General features: G+C 47.0%; 1 protein-coding gene across 5 annotated transcripts in view; it reads right to left on the reverse strand.

Moving 5' to 3' along the window:
* Positions 1-642: 642 nt before the first annotated feature.
* fam222a (family with sequence similarity 222 member A) overlaps positions 643-26,019 on the reverse strand; it is a 48,512-nt gene continuing 23,135 nt past the window's right edge. For 3 of the 5 annotated variants that reach the window (XM_037099336.1, XM_037099333.1, XM_037099334.1), the window contains exons 2-3: positions 21,806-21,948; positions 643-4,358 (exon numbers count right to left, since the gene is read on the reverse strand). In XM_037099336.1, coding sequence (XP_036955231.1) covers positions 2,881-4,358; positions 21,806-21,902 — 1,575 coding nt within the window. In that variant the 5' untranslated portion in view covers positions 21,903-21,948 and the 3' untranslated portion in view covers positions 643-2,880. Of the gene's footprint in view, positions 4,359-21,805; positions 21,949-22,154; positions 22,367-26,019 lie in introns of all 5 variants that reach the window. The other 2 variants (XM_037099335.1, XM_037099337.1) reach the window with 2 other exon arrangements.

A 26,019-nucleotide genomic window follows, 5' to 3' on the forward strand; every position in this document is an offset into this window, starting at 1 on the left:
GGATGTATCTGTAAATCTGTCAAAATATTTCTACAAGACAGAAAATATGCTGGAATCACACTGTGGCTGGGGTATTAAGCTGTTGAAACAACATGAAGAATTTTCACTGGAATGTTAAGGAGGCTTACTGTGCAAATTTAAGCCAAGGGGCTCGGTATTCTTTTCGACTGAAATCTTTGTCAGCCTTCAAACACAGTAGCGTGTCTACAAACACCATTAGCTCGCAATTTAAGGCTCATACTCGAGATTAAGCGAGGGTTATCTTAAGGGAGAAAACAGGTCTATTTATGGAGTGCAAACGATCAAAGAAACATCATTTCCTGCTTTTTCATTTCATCCTCAGTGTTCGCGGCTAAATCCTGTCTGTTTTTTTTTCTCAACAATGCTGACTATCCTTTAATCTTTGGATGGCCAAAGTGTGAACGTTTGATAAAAAAAAAGGATAATCAATTAAACATACCACCTTTCTCAATGGCAGAGGGGTTTTTTGTTTTGTTTTTCTGCTACAGGATCTCACATCGCGCCGCACTGTGGATCCAACACAGCTGCAGAAACAGAGGGTCCAATTTCCCCCCGCTGACTTTTAGAGGACATACGTTAAAAAATAATGACAGACTTCAAAGCCAAGATGTGGCTTCTGAATATATTCTTAAAGAAATTTATTTTACACCTCAAAACAAAAAAAAAAAACAAAAAAAAGGAGGATAGGGATTAGGGATGTGGTACATTGGGAATGTATTGACAACTGTAGTTTACATTTTTTTGGTGTAAGCTCAGAGAAAAAATGTTAATACAGTCATAATAATTGCACTTCATAAATCTAGACTGATGCCAGTATTTCCCCACAACAAAGCTCCGTCTCTCTCTCTCTCTCTCTCTCTCTAAAATTCAATTTACCATTGAAATTTGACGGACAAAAGAAATGCTAATTTAAGACCAGAGTACTGCTGCACTGATCCAATTTTTCTCTTTCACTTAAGTCCCACAAGGCAATAAAACATTGCAGTAATTTAAGTGCAGTACATTCAAGGGAATCTCACAGTCATGATAAATATTTCACTGCTCTGAATCATCAAGTTAAGACTGGCCCGGGCTAAATGAGTCCCAACCAGGGGCTGAAATGGACAAAGGGGTGGGAAGCAGTGAGCCTCGCCTCATTTCATCTGACGCCAGAGGACAGGGCATGATTGTTTTCATTTTGTTTTGTTTGCAGTATTGGGGATGAACAGCACCCCCAAAAACAGGACTTCCATTTGTTCCCACCTCGTTCTGTCCTCATGATAACATCTGACAGAAGTCCGGGGATGTAGCACGTTAAGTACAGGAATCATGTGAGAAAACTTGATCTCTACTCGCGCTCCAGAGAAGATCTAGAGCCTCCAATTACAAACCCCCCCCCAAAAAAAATCTCCTGTACATTTACTCAGATATGATGTTCATGGGACATGGGTAAAGCAGTTGGTTTTTTTTTCAGTCTTGGTGTTAGAAATTTTGTAATGACACAACTGAAAAAAAAAGAAAGAAACAAACAAAAAAAAAAGTCTGAGGATTTTGAAGAACACAAACTAAATAAAAAGCACACACGCGCATGCACTCAGCCACATACACGCATAAACATACACGTAAGGTTACGTAGATAACCTCCCAGTCACATTCTTCATTGTAACATTTCTTTTTCGTGTATTTTTTTTGTTGTTGTTTTTTTTTGTTTTTTTGTGACATTTTCTTTTTTAAATAAGTATTTCAAGATTTATTGTAGATTCCAGTGTTGGTTAGGAAAAAAAAAAAAAAAAGAGCTCTCTCTCTCTCCGACCGGGTTCTTACAGAACCAAAGCAGCGACTATGCCTTACACCAGGAGACATAAGAGACTGCACATCAGCTTGAGGAGGAATTATTAAAATCATGAAAACAAAAAGTGGGAAAAAAAACCAAAAGAAAAAGGAAAAAAAAAGCATTTGAGACACTTTTCCCCATAGCAGCCGATGCATATAATATACCTACAAATATATAAAACAACAAAAAATAGGTTCAAGTTTTTCAAGTTTCTTAAATATATCATATCCAAACTACCCAATTCCAAACTTCAAAGTTAACAAGATTCAAGCAGTGCAATTTATGTATCAATTATAACAGCAATAATAACTAATATTGTACTATCCTTTTAATTCAACCTTATGATCCTCGTACATACCCGCCCGAGTGCTGCCCGTTATTTTTAGTCTCCTTTACGTTACCAGTACGTCTTGTATGTGTTTGTCTACTTGTGTGTTTACAGAGTTTTGGATTTTGAGAGCAGCCCTAAACTTCGGCCCTTTTTAAGACCATTTCAGTGACAACCTACACAGTAGCTTCATCCTTAGTATTTGGAAGGGGATAAAGGGGGGGGAAGGTGGAGGGGGAAACGAGTGGCGTATGCACTTGATGTCAAAACCTATGATTCTCATCGAAAATGCTCAGGCAAGTAAAACAACAACAAGAAAAAGAAAAAAAAAAAAAAACTGAAGAAAAACAATATAAATCAATCCAAAATTCCTATTGGCAAACCACACAATGTAACATCTGGAGAATCTTGAAATCCCTTTTTTTTTTCTCTCTCCCACTGGCAATCACTGCCACCTTTCATATTTGGGATTCCCACAGAAATAAAAAAAAAAAAAAAAAAAAAAAAAAAAAAAAGAAGAAACCTGCCTCGAAGCCACCAAACCTTAGCGGGTCACACAGCACAACAACTGCTCCTCTCTAAGCTCCCACACTAGTTAAAGCAGTGCCACTCTCAACAATTTGTAACCAGAAAAAAAAAAAACCCAAAACATTTGTGTTCTTTAACTTTGATTTTCGTCACAAATTTAACAACTCTTGATTCTCCTCTTCGTCCTCCTCTATCTGTAAACGGGGAGGCGGATGTGTGCATGCTGGTGGTCTAACAGACGTGGCACAGACACAGTCTCGTAGCCTTTGCCAAGCATCTGCTCCTTGATGCAGGGCGGGTGGATGTCGTTGATCAGGTACTCCAGAGACTGCAAGCTGCTGCTCAGCACGGACGTGTTGCACATGCTCTTGCTGGGCAGGCTGCAGCACAGACCTCCCCCGCTGTCTATAGCAGGGTGATGATGATGATGGTGGTGGTGGTGGTAGAGGTGATGGTGATGGGGGTAGCCCATCTCTCTGTGCCCCGTGGCCGGCCCTCCTGTGGAGGTGCCCAAAAGCTCCTGGGGGTTGTAGCAGTCACTGTCAGGTGTCACCAGCACACTGTTCCACGGCGGGGCAAAGTATTGACCCACTGAGAAATTCCCATGCATACCCACGCAGTTCAACGGGGAGGAGCTGACTTTGTCCAGCCCGCCTCCTCCGTTGGCGCTCACTGTCAGGTGGTAAGGTCTGGAGGAAGAGGAGGACACTGGGGCCGCCATAATCCCGCCCCCTGGAACACATGTTTCGGGGGACTTGCTGACGGCGCCCCCTCCGCCGCTACCTCCACTGTACATGCGGAGCTGCTGCTGTTGCTGCTGTTGCTGCTGTTGTTGTTGTTGTTGGTGCTGCTTCTGCCAAAGGATGTAGTCCATACCATCTGCGTACATGCCGTTCTTCATCGCCTCTGCATTCTGAGCCGGCAGCCCGGGCCCTGTGTACACCATGTTAGCCTGGGGGCCCATTCCTACCACGTAGCCTCCACCTGAGGAGCTAGAAGAGAGCCCCATGACAGTTGTGCCCTGTTTGGAGGGACTGGAATTTGAAGGTGCCGTGGCAGCTCCTTGGCACACCTGCTGCAGAGCCTGGGCCTGGCAATGCTGGTTGATCTGGTAGATGATGCTCTGGATGGAGGGGAGGTTGGACTGTGCGGGCAGGGCCAGGCCTCGGCCCCCTGTTACAGGAATCACTGAGCCAGCTACAGTGACATTTGGGGGAACCGATAGTCCGGGGCCTTCTGGAGGCTTTGAGGGCCCAGTGTGGTATACCATTTGGCTGTGGCCACTGGCTAAAGTGCTACTACTAGGGGGCGGGTACGGGGCAACAGCTATGTGGGCTGGAGAGAGCTTAGTCCGTCTACCTTCAGAGTTTTTGAGAACACCTTTGGAAGGAATGAAGGTGGATGTTGACGATGACGATGATGAGGAGGCCTTGACGATAGCAAGCAGGCCATGGTATCCCCCCGTGTGGAGATGTGGGTAGGGACTGTAGCGCTGCCCTGTGGTGTCATATCCATTCACAGTCCGGTTAAGGTGCTTGTGCTGGGGAACCCTGATGTTGGTGGGGAAGATCTTGATGGACAGAGGGTTGCTGGCCGTCTTCTGAGCAAAGGCATCAAGCTCTGCCGCGGTGGGGTAACGTGGGGAATGCGTGGGCACCACCAGCTCACCTGCAAGACAAACAGAGAGAAAAGTATGAGTGAAATGAGTCATTGAGATGAAAAAAAACAACAACAACAACAACAACAAAAAGCCACAGATGGCTGCATGTGTAGAAGAACAGAACAGCAGACCAGGAGTGTAATTACCAGAAATATCGAAGGAGCCGACAGCAATGGCAGCCACAAAGTCAGAACAATCAATCAATTGCAATAACCACTACTCTGTGGCAACAGTAAAACCTGGCAGCATCACAGTGACTACATCCAAAGCAGGCCGAGAAACGTCAGTATTCCGCAGGAGCTGGTGAATAAAACCAGGTGCAAGCAGCAGAAGAACCCAAACAGAGTCTGCAAATTGTAAATCAGGGCTGACATTCATTTATGCTCCATCCCTCCCTCCTCCATTTGAGGCTTTCTTTCCATCTCATTTTCACACCCTCCTGTGGAAGTTCATCCCTAGACAAATGGATCTTTTTAAAAACTCATTCTGTCAAAGCTTGGTACCTTAGGCGCTGTTAAATCAGTCCATTGTGAAATTAATTCGGACTCTCTTTAGCATTGAATTGGGTTAGCCTTGGATACTCGGCAAGGAGGGATGGAGGGGAGGGGATGAAAAGCTTGTTTAATTGCACTGGCACATTGGAGATTTATAAGTGGTATCACTTACTAGGTCTCACTCTTGGCCACAGAAATTCCACATTTATTCTATCCAGGCGTACATGAGGAGGCCCTCACAAAAAAAACCAAAACAATTAACTATCCACAGGGAATCACTAGCCTGGTTAAGGTTAACTTAAGAGCCGAGTCAAGAATGCTGGAGAGCTGCTTTCTGCAAACTTGGCCAAGGATAAAACTGAAAAACTGGTTCGCTGATGAACACAAGCTGAAAGCATTTAAAAAGACAGAGAGGCATTATTGTTGTGATCAAATAATTCAAACATACGACGTGCCAATGGTTTGTCCTTGTTAGACTAAGAAATGTTTCAACGACGAACACAGAGGAGCAAAAAGACGCCTTCTGAATTCATGCAGTTGTCTCTTAATACGTGTTTTTTAGTAAACATCTACAGGATGAAACATGGCAGGACAGACAAAAGGCAGGTACAAAGACTCTGCCATTAATATCTATGTAAATAGCTGCCATATATGTCTGCCATGTGACACCAATCCAATTCCAAAATTCAATTCAGCGGTGAACGTGGCGAGTGAGTCTAGCAATGGCCCTCGCTCAATGAACCAAGGCTTGGCCATTGTGAATCGAGGTGGCAAACAGGAAAATGGCAATTTCTAAAAACCCCACCATGTGTCATTGTTTGGGGGCTGGGTATGGAGGTGAGGGGCCGCGGTGAGATTGGATTTAAACGACATTATTCAGGCAATTTCATGGCTACTTAGCTCAGTGTAACAAAAAGGGTGGGGTGGTGGTGGTGGTGGTGGGGGGGGTTGGGAAAAGAACTCAATTTACAAGCAATATATCAGCTGCCACAAATGACTGCAACCCCTTCAAAAATGACATTTTTATGCAAAAGCTAACAAAACGCACAAAAATTAACTGCCCTAACTGTGCCGTCAGCAAATGTCCTGGCGACCTAAGGCGTCTGCGTGGTGCAGGCTGTGACTAGGACTCACTCCATTTCCTTTGCGATTGCAAAAATCATTTTAAAAGAGACTCCACAGCCAAGTAGTCACAATTCTCATTTCTTTGCTCCCATTACAGATAGCATGGGGAGTTCATTTCAGCCGCCCTGTGGGTCTCCAACTGTGAAAATGATTAAAATCTACAAGATCCATATCATAAAAGAAAATAAATTGGGAGTTTAACAGCCAGACTATCACCAAGTCAAATTTTGGTTTGGTCCATGCAGCAGACAACATGCTCTCTCTGAATCAGAAACTCCACACTTGAAATAAAAATAAATAAATAAATAAAAAATATCCCGGCTTTAATGACTTCCTTTTAATCAGAGAGAGGGAACCTGGTGCCATCCTAATGGGCCGGGCTGAGTGTGCCAGGCCAGCCTATCTTAGATCTAACCAGCCTTACTGAGGCAGAGCCGAGCTTCCCTGGTGACAGCAGTGCCATTTGCTTTGATGTTTTGACTTGCAGAGGAAAACTGACAGAAGACTTATTTCATTTGCTCAGAAGAGAAAAACATGCTCATTTCAAAGCACACTGCTGATCCACATGCAAATGGAATGGCAGCAGTTTTTTTTCTGATCTTCTTTACATGAGGGCAAAAAAAAAAAAAAACCTGTCTTTGATCATCACATGGTCTAAATGAGGAAAGATACTTGGCTTTCAGGCATATCAAGGGCCTGTACCCTGCTGCCCCTACAAGCCCCCAGCTGCAATATGCCCATCAATCCACCTAATTACTGCCACATGAGGAAAAAAAACTATAAAAACAGCCAGGAAATTCATTAAAGGGTGGCTAATTCTATTCCTTCTCTCTGACTGAGTCCATATTTTCCATGCCTGAGCCTGCATTTCTTCTAAGAGACGAGAAAGCCCTCTCCCTCCGTCTTTTCCCAGCTTGGCCCTTGTTTGTCAATAGGCAGAGCCTTTGGCACACCAACCTGGCATCAAAGGGTTTCACACTTCACAGGCCACAGGGATTAGAGGCCTTTCAGGCCTACAAAACCCATCTCAGCTCCACAAAGGCTTCCGGTTATTAGAACCCACAGGCATAAAGGAAGAAGAGGAGGAGGAGGCAAATGAGCATCTGGATGCTTCTGATTCCAGCTTCCTCTTTAAAAAGTTCCATGGTATAAATTTTATAGCAAAGTTGATTACAGTTAGCATGGCCACAGACCGAGGTGTAATTTAACTCTGGTACACACACACCGATATACACACTGTGTGTTTGATGGTCTCAACATCTCTCTCCTCCAGAGCAGTAAGTCTATAAGTGAGGACATGGAGGTTAAAGGAGAGAGTCTCTTTTTAGGCTGGCGCTCTGTGACTTATTGGTTTAGGCTGCAGTAGATCATAGCTACAGTATGAGCAGCAGCATACAGATGGTGCCGGCTGATAAACAGCTCTGAAGCAGCCAACTCTGTCTCCTTTGTGTGAGCCCTCACCTCCTCATAAGGTAGGGGGTTTCCTGCACCTGTGCACACTCTCCAGCGTGGTCAGGCATGCAAACACAATGCATGATAACAACATTAAAAAAAAAATGGCAAAAACATACACTCACACACACACGCACAAACCTGAATGTGCAGTTGTGTGTCTCATTTGCCATCAGTGGAGCATGTTGTTATCCTCTGCTCAGCACTCTCTCATGAAATGTAGGGCAGGGACAACAACAGGTGCCTGTGCGGGCGACAGCCTGCAATGCCTCCTGGGCTAAATGCTTCACACTCGCTTCATTTCGACATGCGACAGCCTTGTAAGGATTAATTATTTCCCCTGGGGATGGAAGAATATGCTTTTTCCCTTCCCGAGAGCAGGAGGCTATGTGCACTCACATGCACATGAAACAGCTTATAGTAAATGAACAGGGGAACCTGGGCTGGTGCTGCTTTTACAATAAGCAAGAAAAAAAAAAAAAAACTTTCACATGAAAGGAATGTAAACAAACCAGGCATATGATTGTGCTGCGATGGAGATGAGATAAAAGCTCCAGCAAACACATGCATTAGTTCTGAGAGATCACGCGCCGGGGAGGGAGAGATGGCAGGGAGGCAATTAATGGGCTGACCTTCGTCCTTAATCACCCAGTGCCTGGCACACAATGCCCATGTGTCAGAGCTGCACATCTCTAAATGCCACCCCTCATTAGCACGATGCACACAGTGAGAGAGGCTATCTGTGCGGTGTTACACTCTCCAGTGGTCAGACAGAGATAGCCGGGCTTGGATAGGATAACATGGCAGCGCAGAGCCGGACTGAGCCGCACTAGGCCATGATATGATCTAGAAATCCCATTTCACTTGGAGGATGGGCACTCTCCTTTCTCTCCATTTTTGATTGGCATGAAACTCCCCAAGCGCAACGTCCTTGGTGTACCCCGTGCTGTCACTGTGATTGCATGTGTGCTTCTGTGTATGCAGGCATGTGTGTGTGTGTGTGTGTGAGTGAGTGTGTGTGTGTGTGTGTGTGTGTGTGTGTGTGTGTGTGTGTGTGTGTGTGTGTGTGTATCTGTGTGCATTTGGTGAAGGGGGTACCCAATTCTGAACACTCAATTAACACTCCTTTAATTAGCCAGCAGTACATTTTGAATTCTGATGAACTAATTTTCTTGGTGCGAGGGTGGAGGAGGAGGAGGTGGTGGTGGTGCGGGTGGTGGGACGGGAGGGAGGGGTGGTGTCTGGTAAAGATGAGGTCCACTGGGTACAAAACAGCAATAAAGAGGGAACTGCTTAGATTAGACTGTAAAAAATCCATTAAATTCCGTGCACTTCTTCCAAGTGAGAGGTCAAATTGTGTTGATCACAAGAAGCAAAGGCAGTCGGAGCGAGTATGAGAGCAGGGAGTTAGGTGAGGTGGAGGGAGGAGGGGGGTGGAGGGTAGCAGGGGATGTGGAGAAAAAAGGAGAGGAGATAGGGAGTCAGAGGCTGAGCGAGAAGTGCAGTAGCAAATCCAGAGGACCATGAGAATGCTTTGCATTTTAATTAGAGGTTTAAATGAATAAGCAGAGGAAAAGAAATCTCAGAGAACTGCCTCGAATGCCCTTGCTCCCATTTATTAGCGTTGCAAGCGTTCTAAAATTATGAGCAGGTTGGAGAAGTTTCTTCTTATTAGTGGAGAAAACGCTCCAACACATCAAGAAGCCCTTGGCATTTTCTCACTCACTCCTGCGAGCCTGTATCCCCACTTACCGCACGCTTTGATCCCCTCTGACCACGTACGCTGGTGAGCAGCGGGGGGGAGGGAAAGTGCTTGTTTAAATGAAGGCAGAGGACCGTTAGGCCGAACTGCAATTAAGTTTCTGCAGAACAACGAGCGCACAGTACACATTAACTTCGGCCAAACAAACACAGCCGTCTGTGATGAGGTTAGGGCAAACAACAGGAGCAGATTAACCAGAAAGATGAAAGAAAAACACGGGGTCAGATTCAGTCCAGCATCAGCCTCCATCGCTGGGAGCCATTTCCCCAGAGAGGGACAGTTAGCCAGGAGAGCACATTAGCTGCTGCACCGATCATGTGTCCTTTCAACCTGCGTGCACAGCTACAGTACGTGTGCTGGACCTTTGTTCCCAGACTCTTTCGGTTTTTTAGGGGGAACTTCACGCAACAAAGGATTCAAATTGAGGGTGCTTCAATTATTCTGTAAGCATGTTTGAGCAATGAGCAGCAGTGACAAAGGTAAACACGTTCTTCAGATGAAAGGTAGAAGTACTGAGTCAACTTCAAGTGAAAGTGAGACAGTACAGGCTTGGAAACGTACTCGAAGTATAAAAGGCCAGAGTGTCCCTCAGAAGGACATTTCTACCAGACATCTCTGTGCAAACCTAACTGGACCTCATGTCAGGGGCGGTTCTGGGTGGGGGGCCAACAGGTGCCAGCGCCCCCGTAACTCTGAGTCCAGACCCCCCTGTGGCCCCCAATGACAGATTTCTTGCAATGATTTTATACTGAAGGGGAAGGCCAAATAAAGTGTCTCAGCAGTTTACTGCACAATCAAAATTGCTGAAATTGTAAACACTGTTTTTTAGTCCTATTTATTCTGTGTCTGAATTGTCTTTTTTCCCCGGGTTGTATGTGGCCCCTGAAAGCCGGCCACAACCTGGCCTCCCTATAGTCATTGTCAAATTATAATCGATAATTCCCCTCAAATGCAATAAAACTAGTTACAATTTGTGTTAAAATGTAGGAAGTGAAAGTAAAATACTTTGTAAATAGTCAACTAAAGTACAGATATCTTCAAAATCTTCTATGGTACAGTATCAAAGTATTTGTCCTCCGTTGAGGACAGTGAGCCTGCAGGAAGCCCTATTTTCCACAATCTTGTGCAACATTCCTGCGCTAATGGACACTCTGCCCTCATTGTAATGAAGTTATTCAGATTAATATTTCATGGCTAGAAACCGTCCTTCATATCAGAATTCCTCAGCTTGGACAAAAGTCTGACCCGTCGGATGTGTTGCGGCCCATAAAAGGTCACATTCAGCTGCATTGTTCTGCAGAGGGACCCTTGACCTGCAGCCATTGTTGAGCTCTTAGCAGATAGGATCAGGGTCTATGACATCCTCTCCCCACCTCCGTTAGGCTGCTGCTGCAAAAAAAGGATGGGCAGGCGAAGGGGGGGGAGCTAAAGGCAGCTTCGCGTCCTGAACAATACCTGCCTTGTGCTAATGGAGGTGTCATCTGGCACAGGGCTGATTAGTCAGCGATTACAGCCAGGCCTCAATTGCCGTGACAACTGCTGCAAACACAATGGGCCCTGATAGAGCCAGCTGTTTGGTCCTCTGCAATTAACCCCGCATCCCACTCGTCTCCGGCAGTGCGCTGCCTCTAATTGACTATTGGGCACACAAAGCAGGGGCTGTCGTCCAGACCCCCTGGACATAGCCCCCCGCCCCGCTGCAGAGGTAGAGATGATAATAATAGGGGCGTCCTGTGGACTCGGCCGCCAGTCAATCAAAGCCTGAGCGCCCCACAGGAGCTTCCTGAGGAGAGCGGGAGCATAGGAGGCACATGTATGAGCCAGTGATCAACAGGATAGAGCTGCCTTGCAGGGGGGCAGACATGTTGAATATGCCCTCAGCCAGAGTACTAATCAATTCAAGTGCACGTTAGGGGAAAGGGAACCCTGCTGCTTGCTTGATATCAGAAAAGCCATTTTTAGGAACACTCATCTCCCTCTGTTCATCTCAAGGTTGATTTTCTGTGCAACAACACAGAGAGAGAGAGAGAGAGAGAGAGAGAGAGAGAGAGAGAAAATCAAGGCAATTATTTGTCAGGCCTTTGCTATCTATAATTGCAAAGATAAAAATCAAACCGCGATGATTTCTCAGAGGATAGAGGCGTCTGAATTGGCGGCTGCCTGTGTCATCATAATCATCAAACAAATGCACATTGAAAAGACAGCGGGGAAAGAAAATGTCTTCCTCACCAAACCGTCTTCTCTAAATCCTTCACGTTTAATTTTGAGGAGGCCAACCTTATTGATTGTAATTTCTTAAAAAAAAAACTTTTTTAAAATAAAAAAAATGAGTAAGAAGTAAACAAACCTTATATGTAAGTCACGCACTCGTGACATAAAATGTCAGACGCTTCTGATCGAATGGAAATCAAATCAGTCGCCGGACAACATTTCTCCAACGGGCGGCTGCCATACTGCAATCACATATTGGGCTTTTAACCTGCCAACATGTTTCGCAAATAGCAAAGAGGATAATGAGAATGTTAAAGCAATCTGCACACTGATCCTTCACAGGCACGCAGACGTGGCACCATGTCAAAAATGGATTTAATCATTAAAAGAGATTTAAAAAAAAAAAAAGGGGGGGAAAAAAAACTTGGACAAAACTCCCAAATCTAATCTTTCATTTCATTAAACCCAATCTCAGCTAAGATTTAATCTATCTATTTCCTGCACAAGCAGATGGAAGAAACACCAAATTGAGAGCCTAATTTGGGCTTCCTCCTCACACAGACTGCAGCATGAGGTCATTTAGGTAGCCTGCAGTGAGGCGCTGCACGTGTGCGTTTGATTCTCAGCACACTGAGACGGAGATAAGACGAAAGACCGAGATCCTCTTTCACTTTCAGCACAACATGTTTGTCTATTAATATTGCAACTGTCACACATGCGTGTTTAACCCCCGCAGTGGACAACATGTCGGATCAGAAAGAGCCAATTAGGTTTTCCATTATCGAGGTTTTCTCTCAAGAAAATTGAAATATTTTAGCACCGGGTCACTGTCATGTTTACATTTCCTCGTTAGAATTTATCTCTAAAGCCAGATGTTACTGGATCAGCCATGAAAATTAATTAGCTGGTTTGATGTGGCAACCTCATGCTCCTTCCAGACAGACCTGGCTTTTTATGGGCTGTGGGGGAAATTACTGAGAATTGATTGATCCTGAAGGACTCCTCTGTACACATGGCCCGCCTGCCAGACAGACAAACACACACACACACACACACACACACACACACACACACACACACACACACACACACACACACACACACACACACACTCGCAGATCCAGCTAACAACAGTTGATTGTTTACCCTTCGGGTTGAACCTGACATCCTTTCTATTTACACTGATAAATATTAATTGAAAATCCAAAAATCCAACTAAGATGCATGAATCTTAATTTCTGATGTTTTAATTCCAACAAGTTTGTGATAAAACCCGACACAGTTATAATTAACTGGAGTCAAAGGGACAAAAAAAAAATCTCTGCGCCTCCTGAACGCTGAAGAAAATCACCAACGGTTGGATTTCTACACGTCTCTTGCTCTTTTTGCCGCTCTCTCTGTTCTACCTCCTCTCCTCACTGTCTTTGCCTCGTCTTTTTTGCTTCATCTCTCTCTTCATCCTCCCTCACTATCTCATCGTACCCCTCTCAGTCTCCTCATCCCTCCTCTTCGTCTCGTCCTCCTCCCCCCCCCTCCTCCGTCTCCTCCGTCTCTCTCTCTTTCTCTGAGTAAGTGAGTTTCATCTGGGGTGCTTGCCGGGCGAAATCACCTCAGGGCGAACACTTTATTATCTGTAGTCAAAGCGTCACCACAAATACCATTCTACACACACAAGTGTCACTTTCCATTTGTCTGCACTCTGGCTGCATTAGCAGAGCCTAGCCGGCCCAGAGCCTCGTCTCAAACGCGCCCGACAGAAGAAAACTAACAGCGTGGGAAAGCACTTGTCCTGCATTCCTGCCCCATTAACACCACAGGCACCACCACAGCAGACCTGCTGCCTCTCTCTGGAATTAAAAACACTGTTATCAGCACTAAAGGAAGACAGAAAGGTAAAGATATTCAGGCAGACGCCTTATCGACTATGCCTTTTCTTCTACTGCAAGAAATCAGAGCATGCATGAGAGAGATTGTGGCACTCGATGGAGGAGATATCTGCACGTGTTAATTACTGATGATCCGGCCGACTGTCCAGGAAAAACAACACCAGCAGCAGGAGAGTGCGTGGCCCTCTTTGAGCCACAGAGGAATGCAGGCCAGCAGTAGCCATGTCAGGCCTTTTGTGGGACACTCGTGCACCAAACAAACACAGAAACTGGGGCAACATGTTTAACTCACCCTACAGACTGCGCTCCATAAACAAAACGACCAAACAAAAAGAACGAGCTCCATGTTTGTTCCCATGACAGCCGAGAGGAAAAAAAAAAGAAAAAGAGAGAGAGAGAGAGAGAGAGAGAGAGAGAGAGAGAGAGAGAGACGGCATTTCAATAGAAAAATATCAACCCTGAATATTTCACACTGTGAACGCAGCCACGACCTCATTTCAGGCGTTTCACCACCAGGCTCTTTTCCATTTGCAATAATTTATGGGGCCTGGATGGGCAACATAATAGATTATAAATGGAAAAAATAACTATATTCATCACAAAACCGCTCTCTGTTTAATAATCAAGTCTGGCCAAAGGGCTTAGTGGCGTGCACAGTTCTGTATAGATGGGGGGGGACCTAGCCCCCGGTTTGTGGGCTGCCTGTGATGAGCCAGCCCTCGGGCCTGCCTGGGCCACCCTCATTGTGCATACAGCATGGTCTAGAAAGCAGAGCTTTATCAGCAAATACCCCGAGTCAGCACAAGCAGCGGGGTGGTTATGCGTTGCGACTGGCACACCAGCCGATATTGTCATGTGCGATTAGGCCTGTGCTCATGAGCCTGTGAACTCATTCCTATGGCATCAAAGTGGACCCCACCCCCAGCTCTCCTCCAGTTACATCCCTGCCTCTCTGCTGCCCTCTCCTCCTTCTCTAGGGTTTTCCATTTCACATCCAGTCCTGCCGCTTCACAATATACCCCCACACTGAACCTCGTGGACGGCTGCGCTCCAGAGCGAACAGATAAAACAGCGGGTCAGACGGCTGCGATTTCCAAAACAAATCTCCGCAGCTTAATTAAATCAGTCCGGAAAGGGTCATCCACAAGTTAGAGCCAGCCAGTCCAACCCGAAAGCAGCTGCTGCCAGTTGTTTTGTCTCAGCACACCTCTCCAGATGACACGGCTGATAGAGACGAACAAAGGGAGGCTCGCAGAAGAAAGACAGACAAACTGGGTGGCCGGTTATGGGAAAACATCAGGAGGAAGAAGCAGAGATTAAACCACTCGGTGATGAGGCAGAGAGCGACGCAGGACACACAGCCGAGAAAGAAATACAACAAGTGAAAATCCTGACCTGAAAGATTTATGTTGCGCGCTCCCTGTCCTGTCTTTGAGAGAATATGCCACGCTGTGACACTATTTTCTCAAAGGGCTGCATGTACAGCCGAGAGCAAGCGGCGCTCACAGTCATGCACAAACTCAAATGGACACGGCAACAACACAAACGCACACACAGGTTTGGAGTAAAGGGCCCCAGAGGTAGAGAGATTGTGAGCGCACACAGAGAAGATAAGAAAAGCAACCAGTGCAGAGAGCAGAGGAGGAGGAAGAAAAGGAGCGAGTGGGAGAGATGAGGGGAGGCTGGAGGCGCCTGGGCAGGCCTGTCAGACTGGAGGAAGTGCTGGTGCGCAGGCCTGCAGGTAAATGGAAGAAGAAAGGCGCCTGCAGGCTGCCTGAGGCAAGCCTGGGCCCTTCTGTTCTATCATTTAGGAGACAAGTCCTCCACTGATTCCCAATTAATATTTAACACTGCACAGACAACAAGGCACTCGGCTGCAGTACACATGCCAATGAGAGGAGAGGAGAGAAGAGGAGGGGAGGGGAGAGGAGAGGAGAGGAGAGGAGAGGAGGGGAGGGGAGAGGAGAGGAGAGGAGGGAAGAGGAGAGGAGAGGAGAGGAGAGGAGAGGAGCGGAGAGGTGAGGAGGGGAGAGGAGAGGAGGGGAGAGGGAGGGGAGGGGAGGGGAGGGGAGGGGAGAGGAGAGGAGAGGAGAGGAGAGGAGAGGAGAGGAGAGGAGAGGAGAGGAGAGGAGGGGAGAGGAGAGGAAAAGGAAACATAAATGGGAAAGTTTTCAGGAAGATGAAACATTTTTAAAGATCTGTCAGGGGAGTTGTGGAGGCTGCGATTTAACAGAAGCAATGTGTTTTATTTTAGGTTTCGCTTTAAGCTGGAATCTTTAATGCTTCTTAATGAATGTACTTTGATTTTTATCCACTCGTTGGGAAACATAAAAACTGATTCTATAAGTTCCTCTCCAGATTCTGACACTGAGAAACGTCTTTCTGAGTTATGGACTACAGAAGGTACGATGACATTTTCACTTCTAAGCAAAAATAAATAAAATAATTAAATAAAAGTAGCATACAAATACAGTCCTGATTTTATAGACTACCCAGTCAAGGTCAGAGTCAGTTAAAAGTGGTTGTTGGAAATCTCTTCAAAGTGCGAGATGTCCGGAGTTAGAACTGGCAACCAGGGGTCAGCACACCGACACACCCTAAACCCTGAACCAATAACCAAGCAACTGTGATTCATCACTTTTCAAAACCCAAAAAACGATGACGCAACCAGCTCATGTGAGGAACGGCCTTCATGAGAATGAGCCTGACGAGCGAACCACAGGAACTGTAGTAAAATGTCCCACAGGAGCGATGATTTCAACATTGTGCTGCGGTCAGTTTGCACTCCCATGCCTCCTCAAGCCAAGCCAGTATTAGAGCAGACTGAAGAACCACAGCCGGAGATGCTATTAAAAATTTGGTGCAAGTTCACGACTGGTCTGGACCAAAAAACCCCCCCAAAAACAGCAAAGTCTACGCTGTAGTTTTAATCTGTATGTTCCCAGCGTAACGGCGATCTTTACAGGAGACGACGAGCAACAATACAACGATCAATATCTGCCTTCTGTGAATTTCAATCGTGGCCGAGAGGTTAAAATGTGAGCAGCTATTTACCAAATTAGTTATAATTATCAGATACAGAAAAGGTAGATGGATGGTGTCTGCTGAGACACTTTTTATACTTGAGAAAGAAACAAAACACATTAATTTTCACAGACATTTAAGATATCATAAAATTTGCATCCGTACTTTTAAATATGCTGTAATTTCTTGATGATTTGGGATAAAGATACTGGACAGAAACAGAGTAATTAAAGGCAGGCATAGCTACTTAAAAAGTAGAACCCCTTTTTTCCTGACTTGCACACTTTATAACCTCAAATTTTGGACCGAAACTCCTTTTTTCTCCTCTGTAATGAAGAGACCACTCAGTGCATGCCAGCAACGTGCAACACCTCCTGATTACTCTCATGGTCAGCCTGCGGTGGGCTCGGCTCAGAGATGGCACAGGCTGCGTGTCATTTCCTGTGGGACAGCGAGGGACCGCGGACACTCTCTGTACCCTCGCCCACAATCCCCCAACCCACCCCCACTCTCTGGCAGGCGAAGACAGAGGGCGTCGATGCCTTGCACCTGGGACGCCCAAATGCCAGCTTGGAGGCTTTGGAACCAGGAGCCTGTTTTTCAACCCAAGTCCCGCTGTGACCAAAACTACAGCAGAGCCCCTCTTCCTCAAGCTCACCTCCCAAGGCAGTAAGATTGCTTCTCCCCCCCGTGTTCACAGCAGAAGGCAGAGGGCAGAGGGAAGGCATGGCTCGGTGGGACGCCACCAGCCGGAAATGATCCTCCGTGTGCCAGCGCTGAGACGCCAACATGACAGAGGAGAGCCTGTAGTAAGGATGAGGTAAGACTAGTACGACCGATATCACATGACCGCCCCTCTGAAATAAAGCGATCATCTCGACGCACTGAATTTTTTCAGTATAGCGCTGAGATAAAAGTGTGAATGACGCATTTCATGTGGCTATGCAAAAAACAAAAACAAAAAAACCCAGAGATCCCCAGAATGAGATTGCATAAGCAGGCGCTCAGGAGGAGGCGAGACCCTGGATGGCTGTCAATCACCTTTCGCTATGAAAAATACCTCCTGACCTCTGCTTCCCTGCTGCACATTGTGGAATAATGACAGTCTCTGTGGGCACTCTGTGGAATTCTAAATGGGAGTTAGAAACGAGGTAGTTCAATCAGTGGGAAAAGGTCAAGTGCATGCAGATTCTCTCTCCCTCGCTCGGTCTCCATTCCCCTTTCCTTTCCCCCCACGGCTCCACTTCACCCTCCCTCCCCGCCTCCAGGGTACAGAGGCAGTCAGGGGAAAGGTTGTTATTTCTGCTGCTGCTCATGACCACTTTTAAATATTCAACTGAAAAAGCTTGGACGTTTTTCTTTTTTTTTTCCTCCTGCGCTGCAATTTGATATGGCCGGTTAATTCCCCTGTTGTGTCCCGCGCCGCCTCAGACAACAGCGGAACAGAGGTAGCCGGAGGTCGTCGCCTGAGCACAGTCCCGCTTCCTGGAAGCGTGGCTTAGGAGGAGAAGCTGCTACAGGCAAAGGCAAACTAATGGCTCTGGCAGCTCTGCCTGCAGAGGCACAGGGCTATTAGGAAAACTACAATCCCCAGGTGAACCTCCGTGTCACGTCCCGAGGCTGTGGGTGACACGGCAAGGCTGTCTCTGTCGTTCAAGCTGGAAGAGTGCCGAACCTGACCTGACACAGCATGAACCTGGGATATTGGGCCTTCTGGGAACTTTTCATCTACACCTCGCTGATTGGCACCTCGGGCCTCCCGGGTGGTGTCACAGAGGGTTACAGCTGCAGGTGTGTGAGGGTCTCAATGTGTTTGTACATGTGAGAAAACCTCTGCTACACGTCACACAGTCTCGTCTCCACACCAGCTGACTGGAGACGTTCAACAGGAGCCAAAACTGGTTCTCTAAAATTGATTTCACCACAGCCGCGCTCATAATGGTGTGAAATAGTTTCTGTCCCAATTAGGGCTACATACATAATTATAATATAACCAAAAGTATGTTAGATCACTGTGTGTGTGTGTGTGTGTGTGTGTGTGTGTGTGTGTATGAACTGCAGCCAGGCCCTGCTGGGGTTACACACAGGAGGGAACACCCAGGTGTAGCCCAAAGCGTGACCCAATCACAGGACAAATATGGGAGTGGCAGTCACCTGTGTGGTTAACGAGGGCAGAACCTTCAGCTGGTCTGAATAAAGAGCACAAACGTGCACACCCAGCGAGAAAATGTCACGCCTGACACGAATGTGAGTAATGAATAAACAAATGAAAACCTGCTGAAATCTGAAAAGATATTATTTTGGAAAACGGCCAGGCAGAATTATTCCCATTAACCCGTCGATTGGGGGGTTCTGGGCTGGTTATTCTTTAGCTGACATGTGGCAGAGTAATTGCTGTCTGGGCCGACAGGGTAGCGGTGGGGGCTGCTGGGCCTCCTGTCCAGCCATCTCGGTGTTACTCATCACTGGCCTGGCACACCTCCCTCTCCTCTCCAGGAGCAGGGCTGCCTCGACGCTCACCCCTGCTCCCTGGACCGCCAGACTCAAAGTGGAGGACAACGATCAAGGAGAGGGATGGGTAGCGAGGGAGGTTTGCCGCCGGCTGACGGTGGCCAGGGTCAGTGGCATCCATTCACCCCTCTCCCCTCGCAGGGTCTTTTCTCTCTCATCTGTCTGGATGGGTGCCCTCTCTCTGGGGCAAAACACGATGAGAGGCCCTGGCTCCGCCGCCGTCTCTGCCTTTCATGTCTCCATCTAGGGCAGTGGTAGAGAGACGTGGAGGGGAGGACGGAGGAGGGGGCAAGCTACAAATGTCACCCATAAGGGGGGATTTAATTAAAAATGACAGGGGCTGGCGCTCGAGAGTGCAGCCACATATGCGCGGAATTTGGGCGCAGTGAAAGCAAGTGCCTATGATTTATAATTCAAGTAATGCTCTGCACTCCTTTTAATTCTACGGCCAAAGAAAAAAATATCAAAAGGCCGCCTCTGTGAGGCTAATCCAATATGATATTTTTAAGGGCAGGCGGTCAATGGCTTTTTGAAAAGCCAGCTTCTCTGTCTCCCTCTCTGCTTCTCTCTCTCTCCACTTGTCTGTCTTTCCCCACCTCCCTCTGCCGCTCCCTCCTTTCTCTCCCCGCTCTACAGTACCTCACCCTCCCACCCCCCCGAGTCCAGACACAGAGCGGGCTGTGATAATGGAAACATCCCGCTCTCCGCCTCCCGTTTCTCCCGCTAAGCTCTGTGCGCTTGGGGGAAATTGATTGTCTGGCGAGCCGATCTGAACGCTTCCAGCTGATGGTAGAGCCAGTTAAGTCCTTTTTTATTGAGGGTATGAGGGATTTTTAATGGGAGTCGCATCAATGAACTGTGCAGCCACTCGGCATCTGCATGCAGGGGCTTTTTTCTAAAACCCTCCTCGCCCTCTCATCCCAACTGCTCTGCCACTCTCTCTCACACACACACACACACACACACACACACACACACTACTTTTGCGTAAAGGACAGCAGATGCAAATGACACAGCTCACCTCTGCCACACTGCCAGGTAATCCCCCTCCTGCGCCCTCACTCGCTCTGTCTCTCTTTGAGGGGAGTATTCTCATATTCAGCCTCCTGTTGAGAGCCCAGGTCACCTTACCCACAGCCCCCTTCCATGTTGGCACAAACTGGGCCACGAACAATCAATCACGGGGACCTGCTCAGCATGGTGACCTGAGTGTGCCCACTTCTGCAGCCAGACCCACTGTCTGCCTTTCTGCACCCCTTCTGGGCCTGAGCGAACAAATGCCTTATTGAGGCCAAGAGCTGCACAGTGGTGGAAATCCAACACTTGCTTCCCCCCCCTCTGCCCCCTGCCCACCCCCCTCCAAGGACAGAAAGGAGGCTATTATGTTCAAACATCCTCATTATGAACCTCAAGTCAGTCGCTGTGGTAGTCTTTCAATCAAAGGATTTAACAGGTGGAGAAAGCGAGAGGGGGGAGACGGAGAGAGGGAGAGGGTCAGCGAGAGGGAGGGCAAAGGGAAGACTGGAGACTGTTCTTTTTCTCTATTGATTCGAGCGCTGACTCCCACCGGCTTCTCCTCAATGAAGGACCCTGAGAGGAAGTGGGCTAATCCTGCGAAATTGGAAGGAGAGAATCGATTAAGACGACTGTCGAGGACTCCCTCCATTTCTCCCCCTTCCCCACTCCATCTTTACCTTCTCTAATTCTATTTTGCGCAGTTTCTCTTTGTTCCTCCCTTTCACTTTCACCTCTCCCTGAAACCTCATTAGCGAGCCCAGTTGAACCCCACTCAGCTTAAGAGCTGCTCCCCCCCACACACACAATTCCAAATGCAACCGGAGCTCTTGTCTTGTTCCCTCCGTGTCCATACGAAACATCACATACAGACCAGCAACAACAAGTCCAGCAGGCTCTGCGGACGGAGGCAGCACCCGGGCACCTTGTTGTCGGTGACTCTCCTCTCCTCTGTAGGAGGTGACTGGAGTGTGATGTTGAGCTGAGAAGTAGCTAATTGGCCAGTAAAGAGCTAACAGAGAACACAGACAGTGCCTCATTTCCTCACCCGGAGCCGAGGCTCTTTAAAAGCCTTTCACTGGACGGGTTACAGGCCTGATACAATGTCTCGCTGATGAAAAGCACAGAACCTGCATTTCCCGCTAAGCCCCTCTAAGCTGAGGTAAAAACTGGTAGGTTAGTGCTCCCCTGCTCTCCATCCCCCTCCTTTTAATCGGCTTGAGGAAGCTTGTAGGCCTGCCATGTAAACAAAGGCCACTAAAGACTCTCGCAGTGTTCAATAAGGAGGAAGGACCGTTTCTTCCCATCGTCAGAAAACAGACTCTGTGCGCTGTGAAAGACTTATCCAAAAGCCTCGACAATATTAGGGAGGAATTCACCTTCCAGATGCCCGACTGCTGCAGCGCTCTCTAATCCCAAACTGGCTGGAACTAGTTTTGCCAGCTCTGTAACAGTTTTCAGCCCTGGCTCATCTCTGTCCCTTTACACCATTTTGTGAGTGGACAGAGGGTGGTGCTCCGAGAGCAAACAGAGCAGCTGTCATGCTTTACAGGCGGCCGGCACAGCCAGGGCCAGACACTGTAAATGTTTACAGACCCTCAGGGTCACCCAGGGCCAGCGAGGCACGTTAAACACTGTCTGTTCGGCCCCGTTGCCACGACTGCACAATCAGCACAGCTAAACAGCCCCCCTCACAATGAGTAGCCAAACAACACGGCAATCCAAGGTCTAAGTGCAGAGCGAGCGAAACTGTTTAGAATTCCTCAGAGTAGCGAGAGAACGCGGCGACAGACAACACAAACCGGAAAGTCTATTTTCCTCCGTTCATTCACGGTCAGGGTTAACTACCTGTTTCCATCATTCACTGTGACTGATGAATTAAATACGAATGACAAACACAAGCCTCCGTCAGTCCTTAGCTTTGGGGCGAGCTGAACTCTTGACCTCCATCGCTCCCTGACACTCTGATAACTCACATTTCCGTCCGAGGGCTTGCGGGGGCTCCAGGGTCTTGCTGGCACACACCGGGTGCTGGGGTGGAGGGTTTTGCCTCCTCTGCAGACAGGCCAGCATGGCGAGGTGGGCACACTACTACAGCCGGGGGAGTTCTGCGGCCAACCTGGAGCAGAAAAAGAGAAAGAAAAAGGACATTGAGCGAGTCGGGCAGGCATGATTCGAGGTCAAAGCTCCATGGCCGCGTCCGGTAAGCCGGCAGGAGCTGGCTCTGGGCTGGATGGGCTCAGTTTCTCACCCAGGATTTAATTGGGAACGCATGCCTACAGCTGCCTGCCGCTCCGCTCTGCGTGCTGAATGATAAACACACACCTGCACTGGGGCAGCACGGTTGACACGGGTTCAGAGCACAGTCCAGGCCAGTCACTCCGCAGCTTCAAACAGCACATCCACACAGCCATTCAACCGCATCTCCTGTCTATGAGACCGTCCTCAAAACAAACACACAGGCTCACACAGAAAGTAGCAACACTCAGGCACATTCCTTCCGGGGGCAGTGTGTATGTGGTGATTGATGGCGTTATCTATGGACAGCAAAAAAAAAAAAAAAAAAAAATGGTAATGCTGAGAAAACAGCAGTCTGTCTGCTACAACTTAACATGCAACAGCTCTGGGGGACTGTCAGGAGAGGCCTGGGGGACTCAGCAGTGTCTGGATGTATGCGTAGTTGTGTGTTGAACCGTATAGCTGCACAAGTGTGTGTGTGTGTGTGTGTGTGTGTGTGTGTGTGTGTGAGCAAATGCGATGGGTTGGGAGGGAGAGACTGCCAACCGTACATCAGGGCTAGTGACGGCACTAATCAATCTCCCTCTAGGCTATAAATCTCCAGCTCTGCACTCCCCCTTTTCCCCACAGCCACCTTCAGTCAGGAAACAGGGAGGCAGTTGCTGCTAGTTTCCTCTCAAAAAGCCCATCACAGCCCCAGTGGAAACACAGGACACAGTCAAATATATAAATAAATAAATATATATATATATATATAAAAAGAAAGAAAGAAAGAAAGAAAAACCCACTGCTCCCCTCGGTGAGAACCTCAACAATCGAGTAGCATGGAGGGGCTCATTCATCAGCAACACACCGGTGTCACACAGCACAATGATGACTGATTACAAAGTCTTCTACTTGGATTATGTGCCGGATGAGAACAGCTAAAAGAAAAACCATTTAGGTCTAGAAAGTGCTTTTATATGATAAGCATCGAGATTCACTCCTCTGTAGCTCACTCAGCGGATACCTCTTTGTTTTTTTTTTTTTCTTTTTGCAGAAAGATAAAACGTGCTCTTACTGTTCGGAGTCTCGTGGCCTTAATTCTGAGCTCCGAATGTGTTCGAGCCTCCTGCCCAGAAAATGCATCGACATGAAACACTATCGTTTCCATCTGAGCCGGTCTCCTCCCATATTAAAACAAAGAACAGCGGCAAATATTTCATCTATGCTGTCAGCGCCGGCGTCTCCTGCCATGATGCGTGGCAGATTATTGAAAAATGATTCCTCATGCGCCTGTCGCAGGCTTGTCCTCTGTTATTTATTTTCTCAGTGAATCACTAAATGAACATTTAGCCACCTGCCATCAGTCCATTACTGAGTTGTATAGATTATCATTTTAATATGAAAGAGAGCAATTATAATGATTACCAGATGAATTAATGGGAGTCCATAAAGCCGCAGCTCCTGTTGTTGCTCACTTAAAGGGAATAAAAGAAAAACAAAATGCAGATCAGCGGCGACGAAAACATGAAAATATTAAACCGCTGATGGAAGCAGTGAGTCACAGCAGCCTTTAATAATGGAATCATCCTCCTGAAATATACGATCAAGGTGGAAAACCAGGATTTAATAGTGAGATAACATCATATATTTACATTTGACTGCATCATTATTTAGGTTTTCAGACCTGAAGCAACGAACCCTCCGAGAAAAAGAATAAAATACACTCATCCGCTAAACGTGTAGACTTGAAATGTAGATGCTGCCACCTTGAATTTAATCTACATTTAAAGAGCTGGCTAGATTTTAATTAATAGGTGAATTTTCTGTAAACTCTCTCAGTCTTCTGTGCACAACTTCCAGCTTTGAGCAGTCGATCCCTGTTTACTGTCAGAGTTTGTCGCAAATACATCTTTTTTTTTGTTTTGTTTTTCTCTTCACAGATAAAGTAAAACCTGCTTAAAGTAGCTTCGGGTTGAGAAAAACTGGGGAAAGGAAGCCCGACAGACAAACACAACACAATTTACTGCCTATAATTAAGGCTGAATGACTTTCCTGAAGTGAATACTTAAAGATTACAAGCAGGTGTTACAGAAAAAATGCATTACTCGCGCCAAGGATTCAGTCTTTCACTCACAAAAAGGCTTCGTCTTCTTCTTTTATTTTTTTAAATAAAACATTTTTCACAAGACATTAAATTTGACCTCGGACCCTGCAGGCTTGTATAACACACTTAACACACTTGTGTATTTTTAAAACGCTGTCAGAAGCAGCACAAAACAACACTTTCAGCACCGACCTGACAGTGTGAAAATGGTGTTCACAAAAAGGAAGGCTTCGCTATAATAAATGTAAGCGAATTCAATCTTTAGATGCAGAATTCCTCCTTAATTCGCTGCACTCACACACACACACACACACACACACACACTGCAGATGGAAGAGAGGGGCGACTCTATTTCTCGCCAGGTGCTCGAGCAAAAAAAAAAAAAAAAAAAAAAAAAAAGGTCGCTCGCAGTGCCATTTCCTCTCACACACAGGCGAGCCCGGTCCAAACACACTGGCACTTTGAGCTCATTACTGGCTATTCACATAATCCTTTCTCTGTGTCCTCTCCGTGAGTATACTAATTTCACAACGAGTCCATCCTCACAGCCCATTTGTTCAAAGATAGTGGTTGAGAGAGAGGGAAAAAAGGGACGCACGGTGCAGATTGAGACTAAAAGCCGACCCTAACAGGGGGATACCTCCACAGTTTTTCCCCCCTCGCCGAAATGAAAGACAATCGTGTAACTACCCTCCATTTTTCTCCATTTGCCGCTCACCAAATGTATTCAGAGGCATTATACTTCGCTGAAAGAGACCCACTTTTTTTCAATTCAATTTCAAGAACCAATTTTCTCCTATTATTGCCTTTAAGAGCGAAGCAGAAGGAGCAAGTCTTTGGCTTGTTTGTCATGTCCCCCTCTCGCCTCATCTCCTCCTATTAGGTTATTGTACTACTTAGCAGATGTCTATCAGGGCCAGGAAATTATCTCTAAAACCAAAACCCTGTGACCCATTATCCAGCTGCCCTAAAAACAGCCTGTCATGCTCAGGTATATCCCCTGTGAAGGCGCAGCAGGATGTGTGTGTGAGCACACACCCCCCACAACAACCCTCAGTGCCGCTCGGAAAAACCACCTTCACTTCACTCACTCATCAAATCCACTCACAGGTCTCCTATTACACCAGTGCGGGGATATCTCAAAAGCCAGGATGTCTATCGGCTCTTTCCCGTCCTGCTAACGCTGCTGCAGGGTTTTGCAATGGGGGCGGAAGATCAGTCCCATGAGATGAGGGAATAAGCCGGAATCAGGAGGCGGTGGGATCGGCAGAGGGCTATTTCTAAGTTAAAAGGTTCTTAAACTGCAGAGGAGATCAGAGGAGATGGCTCCCCGCGCCCAAAGCTGTGTGCCCAGATAAGCATCCAGCCAAGTGCGGGGTGTAACAGGGTGGTCATGGGTGAATAAACGCAGTGTGTGTGTGTGTGTTTTGAGCGACACGTTTCAGCTGATACCGAGGCTGCGTATCAAACCTCAATGCTTCTGTCTGAGTATGAAAAACTGGAGGATTCACGGCATCGTTCCCTTTATATTTATTTGATTGTATGTGCTTGTGCGGCTTTTGTCGGATGGTAAACAGCTCGATATCCCACGAATCCGGTTTTTATATCAGACATCTCGGCACCTCACCAGTAAGACCAGTGCCAACATTCAGTGCTAATGCAGGAAGTAGCCTGAAAGCTGTGGAGGCTGGTCAGACAAACGGGCACGAAGCAGGTCTAACTTAGAATACCAAAAACCTGGAGTCCATCTCTCGTTACGACCTGTGACTAACCTTTGCGTATTAAAAAACGCTGTATAGACCAATTACCAGACCAGAAACAGCCCCATGAGTTTCTCCTTTAGCAGAATAAAAGCACAGTAAT

This window comes from Acanthopagrus latus, chromosome 5 (genome assembly GCF_904848185.1).
Source record: "Acanthopagrus latus isolate v.2019 chromosome 5, fAcaLat1.1, whole genome shotgun sequence".
NCBI classification, from domain to species: domain Eukaryota; kingdom Metazoa; phylum Chordata; class Actinopteri; order Spariformes; family Sparidae; genus Acanthopagrus; species Acanthopagrus latus.